Source organism: Nelumbo lutea, chromosome 4 (genome assembly GCF_056320005.1).
Source record: "Nelumbo lutea isolate HS-2025 chromosome 4, American lotus-T2T, whole genome shotgun sequence".
In the NCBI taxonomy this organism is placed as follows: domain Eukaryota; kingdom Viridiplantae; phylum Streptophyta; class Magnoliopsida; order Proteales; family Nelumbonaceae; genus Nelumbo; species Nelumbo lutea.
In genome coordinates this window covers 60,644,131-60,653,136 of record NC_142687.1, presented here as the reverse complement: position 1 = coordinate 60,653,136, position 9,006 = coordinate 60,644,131, and the positions used below count along the sequence as shown (strand labels likewise).

The 9,006-nt window shown below is 35.6% G+C and overlaps 1 protein-coding gene across 1 annotated transcript; it reads right to left on the bottom strand.

The window, feature by feature from the left end:
* Positions 1 to 4,417: 4,417 nt before the first annotated feature.
* LOC148860823 (uncharacterized) lies at positions 4,418 to 4,741 on the bottom strand. The gene has a single exon (XM_088984970.1). It carries the CDS (start codon positions 4,739 to 4,741, stop codon positions 4,418 to 4,420), a length of 324 nt encoding a protein of 107 aa, XP_088841096.1.
* Positions 4,742 to 9,006: the final 4,265 nt, after the last annotated feature.

The following is a 9,006-nucleotide window of genomic DNA, read 5'->3' as shown; positions in this document are numbered from 1 at the left end:
AGAAGAAAGGAGGAGAAAACTGAATTTGAATATACCAGATTTTGATCCAAGTTTTTCCATTGAGAAGAAAGTCTTCTACATACAAAGATTAGATCTCAAAACTCCAGAGAGAAGAAAAGCTGTCCAGCCATCTTCGTCCCAGGAGTTCTCTCCTCCAGCCGCCGTCAACCCCTCTTGCAAGATTGGATCTTTGTAGGAGAAAGAAGTCAAGAAATCAGTTCTTGACATCAGTCTTGCAAAAAAGACTGAAAAAGGATTCAGTGTTCAGAGTTTCCAGTGGGTTCTTGTGATCTACAGCTGTGTCATCTTCAGCAAGAGCGGATCTTGGTATCTTCTTTGGGCGTGAACACCAACTTTTGGAGATATCATTTCTCCGGATCAGGTATAATCCTTCCTATTCCTTTTTGGTTCAGATCTGGTTTGATTATGGTTCAAGTAGAATCCTTAAATATTGTATTCTAAATTTAGGGAATATGATTCCCGGTTGGGAGAAGGTAGGAAAAATTTTTGAAATTCGCCCATCATTTTGCACCCTTCATGACGTCCATTAGATGGATCCTACTATTCTTTTAGTGGTGCATAGAGACCATTCTCCAATTCCCCGCATGCGATGAATTTGTTATTCCATTTAACAGTAATCACATTACTAAAATAAACAGTATATCCATCAGCACACAGTTTAGAAACAGAAACTAAATTTCTTCTCAAGTTTTGTACATAAAACAATCTTTAAGTACAAGTACTCCTCTAAAGACTAATTCTATGGTTTCTATTGCCGTAGCTGCAACACTTGCAGTCATTCCCAATAATAGTGTCACCTCTCCTTCACTCAATCTTATACTAACTTTGAGTTGAAGCCCCAGAGTCAACACACCATGAATTTTGAAATAAAGAAATAGTTTCTTGAAATAAAGAAAACAATCTGTGCAAATCTTGGCATAACATCTTTTGTCCATCTACGCAAGTTCAGATCTGATTTTCATTTGGTTCAAGATTCACACCTGGGTTTGGTACCACTGAAAGAATGGTAGAATCCATCATATGGATGCCATAAAGATTGCGGAATGGGTGGGCGAATTTAAAAAAATTTTCCAACCTTCTTCCAGCTGGGAATCATATTCCCTAATTTTAGAATACAATATTCAAGGATCCTACTTGAACCACAATCGAACCAGATCTGAACCAAAAACAAAGGGAGGGATTATACCTGATTCAGAGAAGCAATATCTCCCAAATTTGGTGTTCACGCCCAAAGAAGACACCAAGATCCGCTCCTGCTGAAGATGACACAGCAATATGTGGAACGAAACCAATAAAGTGCATCCTACACACTGAATTCTTCGCAAAAATCCTTTGGAAACTCCGAGCACCAAATCTTTTCAGTTCTTTTTGCAAAAATGATATCAAGAACTGATTTTTTTATTTCTTTCCTTCAAAGATCGAATCTTGTCAAAAAATGGCGGTGGCTGGAGGAGAACTCCTGAGATGAAGATGGCTGAAAATTGCTTCTCTTCTCTCTGGAGCATGTATGAGATCCAATCTCAATTCGCAGGATGATTTCTTGCACACAAACCCTAGGTTTGAATTCTGATTATGTTCACTTAGGGTTTTTTCTCTTTTCTTCTTGATTAAGAAACCTGATTTGAATTTGGTCTCCCAGAGTGGATAAGGTTAAAAGCCCAATCCTTTTGCTAACTTTAATCCTAGATCCGCCCCATAGATGGGTGAACATATCAGCCCAGCTCGAAATGGGCTTTTGGCTCATTAAGTGTTTAGTGCTTAACTAGTTTCCAATCTACTGCCCAGTTGGGCTTCTTTGTATGGCGTGGGACCCAAGCATTGATCTACACACCAGCCACATGGGTTCGGCCCAGCCTTCATTACAAGGCCTAGCCAAATTCACTGAGAAGAGCCCGTCACATGGATCCCATGGGCCCAACACTTACATTAAGTGGTCCCTGTGCCAAGCCATCTTATAAAAACCCAGGGACTATGAGTAGGTGCAAGATTAGCCCATCAGGTATTATCCTAAATGGCCTTACACTTAACCTCTCAACCCTCAATGATCAAGCACTACCCGACAAGAGAGGACCTCTCCCTCGGCTGCAAGGAACAGTGATGCACTCTCCACTCACATGGATCCCGGGAATTAAAACCATTTGCAAACATTTATATATATATAAATATATATAAATATATATAAATTTTGCAAAACAAAATTCTAACGATTGAAATCAACTGCTGGCAGTTTGGTTTCAATCAGAGATGGTGCATTCCCAATCATTACCTTTGTCTAACAAAGGGGCTGATCCTGTCACTATGACCACCCACTCAAATGAATTCTTAGACTGCCCCAACATGCCCAGGTTTTGACCCCCGTTAAGGATCTCACTGATTGGCATATCAAAGATAGCCCGATCCGACACATAGTGAAGTATCATAATCAAGTCTAGGGGTCAGGTGCAACTTTCCAGTTTTGCCCATGTGTCTCAAAGGTCCAGGGCAATACTGGAAATCTGGTCCGGTTCAAGGTTTCGAGTAATCCCATATTGCATGTGCCTTGGGTCTTACCCTGGTGGCCGAGACAGGCCACCCCAACACTTGGCGGCACACCAGTATCAGCCTTGGTAGGATAAATGCCCCCAGACTTATCCAATGGCTGTGAACATTTAAAACTAACACGAGCCTCAGTAAGTGTCCAGTTTTAGGGTTTTACACAGAATTATACCGAACAACATGAATCAAACATGCACTTTATTTATTTACACTAAAGTACGTCAAATCAGATTAAAGCTAAGGGCATACAGAACTGTCTAACAAAGTGCCCATAGTGATGGACTCAGGGGTTCATTGTATTCAGCAGTGAATTCGGCCAGGCCTTGTAAAAGAGGCTAGACTGACCCCGTGTGGCTGATGTGTAGATCAATGATAGGGTCCTGCGCCTTACAAAGAGAGCCAAGCTAGCCAACATTAAAGTAGAAGTGAGCCTGAAAGCTTAATGGGCCTAAAAGCCCATTTTGAACTGGGTTAATTAGATTAATTAAATAGGGGTGGATCTGGGATTTGGATCAATAGATAAGATAAGGGATTATCCTTATCCACTTAAGGAGTCCAGATCCAAATAAAGATTTGGATCCTAGGAACTCATAATTTGATTTGGAAGACTGATCTTTACTAGTAGATAAGATAAGGGATTATCCTTATCACTTAAAGAGTCTAGATCGAAATAAAAGATTTTGATCAAGAAACTCCTAATGAGATTAAGAAATTGTCTTTTTAAGGCTATAAATAAGAGAGCAGGGCAAACCTTGAATGCACACTCACTCAATACATAGAGAATACAAATTAGTTGGACTGATCTTGCCTTCGGATCTTTTTCTTCCTGCTATTGTCGTCATACCCCATGTTCGATCTCTAGTTCTTGGATTAGATTTGATCTTGATATTGTTTCTTGCCAAAATAAACAATTTAGAAGTTATGCTCACTACCCTATTCAATTCTTGCTGAAGAATCACTAGTTCTTGGTGAAGAACTACCTACTGATCCTACCTCATCCCTAGTTGTGTAATTTTCAATGGATGGAGGATTTGGTATTCTCTTTGGGCATGAGCACCTACGTTGGAAGGAGCATTCTTGTGTGGATTCCGTATCAGGTATTCCCTTCCTAGTTTTGGTTTCAGATTTGGTCCAATTTGGTTACAAGAAAGAACATTGAAAGTGCAGTTTTTTAAATTAGGAATAGGATTCTTGGATGGGAGTAAAGAAATTTTTGAAAATTTGTCCAACATTCCTGTAGGGTTCGTCCATCCATATGATGGATCTCCCATCCCTTCAGCAACATCAAGGCATATAAGATTCTTATTTTCTATTTTCTCCTTCCCAACACACCTTTTGAAAATTTAAAGCCTATATGGAGATGATCTCACATATCTTTGAGAATAGACTTATGTAAGTTTTCCAATCCTTCTTTCACTATCAAATTTACAATATGAGTAGAACATCTTAAATGCATGAATTCATGTTTTAAGATGGTGCCTTTCCAATCCTAGTTATTCTTTTTAAATATCTAATTGCACCATCATTAGAACTTGCATTATCAACAATAATTGTAAAAATTCCATCAATGCCCCACTCTAGCAAGCAATCCTCAATAGTCTTACCAATTGTTTCTCCCTTGTGATTAGGAACTTGACAAAAGTTTAAATTTTTTTTGTTTAAATTCCATTCATTATCAATCCAATGTGCAATCAAGCACATATAATTTAAATTTTGGATTGATGACCAAGTATCAGTGGTAGGACATATACGTTGATTTTTCATCACTTTTTGCAGTTTCATCTTCTCCTCAAGAAAACATTTCATGCAACCTCTAGAAAACTATGATATGGAATGGGATTGTAAACTTAGGTTACAAAGCTCAAAAGTAGTTCTTAAATCCTTCCCCTTCCACAATCCTAAAAGGCAATTCATCAATTATAACCATTTTAGCAAGCTCCTTTCTAACTTCCTCAACACTAAAGGTCACTGCTTTTAGCTTACCAGTAGTGAGGCCATCTTCTCCTCCTTCATTTTTAGGCTCAAAAGACAATGTCTTTTGTCTTTTATCAACCCTATAGGGATATCTCATGTGTTGTTGTTGCAAATGACTCCACACGTTACTAGTGCCATGATTTTTTGTGTCACATGTGTAGTCTTTGCCACAATAGTTACATGCAGCCCTAGGTTCATCCTTATCCTCCATTTTACTGAAATGATCCCAAATTTCTGATTTTAATCTAGAACCTTGCCTTTTGTTTTGCTTAGTGGGCTATGTCCTAATAATTTTACGACGAGCAGGGGGATTTTTTACCGGATTTGCAGCCTTAAAATCTTATTGCTTTGAGCCCATCGCTACTGGATCTTCAACTTCATCAACTCCATGCACATTTTCACTTCTTTTATGATCCATCTGAAAACAAAATACCATTATAAATTTATAATGATTATTGAGTTTCTCAAGATAAACATCCCTAATGTAACAAATTAAGAAAAAAACAACTAATTGGTTATAATCAAAAAACTATATATGTTATTTTTTTATCTAACATCAATAAAACTAAATATATAAAACAATAAAAATATGTTTCAGAATATATATATATATATATATATATATATATATATATATATATTATATAATATATTTCAGATATATTATATATATCTGATATATTACAGTTTTATTATATATATATTTTTTAGCTTTATTTCAGAAATATACATATTATATATAAAATTTCAGAGTATATTTTCTGGAATATATTTAAAACTGAAATATATAAAAATATATAGTTTTTGTGCAAATTATGAAATTACTATAAATATCTATTACTATATTTCAAAAATATATATTCTGAAATATATCAGATATATATTTATGGAAATATATATATCTCAGCCTTATTATATATTTCAGATATATATTACTATATTTCAGTTTTCTGGAATATATACGTATTATATATAATATTTCAAAATATATTTAAAACCGATATATATATATATATATATATATATATATATATATATATGTATATATATTTCAGAGATATACATATTATATATATTTCAAAAATATGCATATTATATATAACATTTCAAAATATATTTTCTACAAATATATTTAAAACTGAAATATATATTTTAGAAATATATATATATATATATATATATATATATATATATATTTGAACAAAGATATATCTATACAAATATATTGGAATATATATTTTCTGGAAATATATATCTGATATATTTCAGAATATATATTTTTTAGATATATATTTTTTCAGATACTTTGGTTTTTATGAAAAACTGAAATATCTTTATTTAACAGTTTTAAATATAAAATATATATTTAAATTAAAATCAAAATATATATTTAAATAGATTAGGTTTTTCATACAAAACTGAAAGTTTTTTGTGCAAATATATCATAAATAACCGGATTTTTTTCAAAGCTTAAACTTAAACAAAACACAAATAAAATATATCAACTTGTAACATGCATTAATTTTTAAAAATATTAAATAAAAAATACTAACCTTTGAATGACTAAATTTGATGCTTGTTGCTTGAGCCTTTAGAAGTTGAGAGTTGAGACATGAGCTTGAGTTGAGAGAATGAGAAGATGGGAGAGCCAAGTTCAAGTGATGTCTTGAAGTTGAACAATGAACTTGAATTTTCAAAATTTTGATTCTTGAGAGTCAAATTGTATTAGAGAAAGAAGAGTGCTTGAGTTGAGGGGCTAAGCGCAGACCAAGTTAGTAAGTTACAAAGAAAAGAGAAAGTCAAATTATATTAGAGAAAGAAGACTGAAATTTGGAAATTTCAAGAAGGCTTCTAATCTAAATCAAAAAGGACACCTAATTGTAATTGCCTATTTGGTGTAAAGGACCTTAGAGAGTAGGATCCTTTCTTTAAACCTTTCAAAAAAATGCAAGAATCTATCACCTAAAGGAGGAAAGGTATAGGGAGTAGGACTAGGGATTCCTTATCTTGCAATGCTTGCCATTAATGTCATTCCTAAAGAGAAGAGTAGAAACTAAGTTAGGTTGTAACTAGGATAGAGACAATCTAGTTAAGTAATAACTAATAAGTAACTAGAAACTAAGTTACAGTTAGGTTGTAACTACTAACTAGGAACTAAGTCGGTTCGGGTCAGTTTGGTTTCGGTTTTCATGTGTGTAAACCAAAACCAAACCAAACCATTGGTTTATGCTTTTTTGTAACCTGCTGAAGAAAACCCAACCGACTTGGGTTGGGCTGGACCGAGTAGGTCGGTTTGGTCGGGTTGGGTCTTCTAATGAACATCCCTAGAAATGGCTTCCTTCCAAGCTATGCCATCTTCAATGGAAGCTGGTTTTGGGATTTGATTTGGGCGTGAACTACCACTTTGGGAGCTATATCTGTGGAATCCTATCAAGTATACATCTACCTTTTGGTTTCAAATTTGATCCGATTTCGGTGCAAGATCGATCCTAGAAAAATGCAGCTTTTTTTAAACTAAGAAATTCGATTCCTGAAAGGCTGAAAGAAACTTTTGAAATTTTGCCCAACCATCTAACAGGTTTGGCCAACCTTATGATGGATTTTACCTTTCTACATCCCAAACCACACACGACTCATCACACATAAATACGAATCAACAATTATACACAAGACATGATGAAGATTATGCCACACATATAACGGTCAACCACACTACCATCACATAGCAACAAAAGATGAAGAGACATGCCACTCCCCAATGAAACTCTCCAGAAACCAAAGCACCGCGAAATGGACATGACAAGTAACACACAAGGGGGTTGAAAACTTTGCCCAAACAATCGAAAAGCCTAAAGTATTTCCCGATAGAAGGTGCTCTGCCAAAGACAAAGGGGATGAAAATCAAACCATAACCAAAACTGTCTTTGACAAAGCACTTACTATCGAGAAACAAGGGGGTCAGAAATCAAACCACAAACTAGCAATAGTCTTTTAACAAAGCACTTCCCATTGAAAAATAGGGGGCTGAGAACTTCGCCAAATGACCAAAATACTGAAATGCTTCTTCATAAAAAGCACTCCATCAAAAGACATGGGGGATGAGTATACCAAAACAAATCGACCCCGATGACCAAACAATCAAGGGCAGATCTCAGAGATAAAATCAACAACAATACGCGAGATGAACTCAAAGTAATTACCCCCACATGCCACCCAAATGACACCATGATATATCAAAGACATAAATGCTTATTGATAAGCTCACACTTATTAATAAGCAGGGGGCTAATAAGCTACCCAAATTAAAAAAGAAAAAAACATAAATAAATACATATATACAATCCATTGTGCACCTTATCCAAGAACAGGAAAAATCACCCAGCCCAACCAAGCGAGCGTACAATGGTTCTTTACACTAAATCTCCATCGTTGAAATAATGAGACAAACAAGCGCAATAATTCCCCAACCCGAAACAAACCCCTACCCTTCTATAGACCTCTAAAACAAACCAATGAGGCAAATGCTTATTGATAAACTCGCATTTACCAATAAACAAGGGGGCTAATTGTAGGTACATGTTCACCACAACCATAATAACACAGAATGTGCTAAAGCAATTCTACGAAGACACCTACAACAAGTTCATAACTCGGCACAAGCATGAGATGAACCCAAAGCCCACACAAACTTGCAATGACCTCAAAGCCTACATGGGCTTGTGATGAGCTCAAGGTCACCACAAACCTTAGTACTGACTAGTAAGAATAAAAATTATCATTATTTTATCCATAAATATTCACTCTTTTATACTTATTTAGTACTTAATTGGACTCATTATGCTTGTATTTCGATTCAGGGTATTAAAGAAGGCGTCAGGAGAAAAATAAGGCTAATCGGGTAATTATGCACAGTTTCGGCGCCATATAGTAATCTGGGCATAACTCTCCCATCCGGACTCCAATTGAGATGATTCAAGATGCATTGGAAAGATAAGGAAAAACTCTACAACTTTCATATTTTGAGTTTTGATAGAATCAGACTGCATCAAAGTCAAAATCGATCCCGACATCTGAGCAAATTCATAGAGAAGCCCAGTTCGCAGCAGAAGCCCAATTCGCAGCAGAAGCCTATTTCACAGAGAAGCCTTGCAACTGCCCATTTCGTTGAAGAAGCCCAATACGAATACAAGAATAAGAAAACTGGAAAGAGTTCTATCAGATTTAATTTTCTGATGTAATTCTAGAAAGATAAAGGAGATTGAGTTTACCAGATAAGAGATAGGATAGGATTAGATCCAAACTAATCATTAGGAATTAGGACTTTCTATTTTTGAGAAAAAACTCCAAAAAGGAGTTGGAAACAACCGCTCCTCCTAAAGCTTATAAAGGGAAGGGGGGGGGGGACGGACTAGCACCAGGCATCAATCAATCTGGGGAACAATCAGAAGTCCCCCAAGAGAGTTTCAGCTTTCAAGG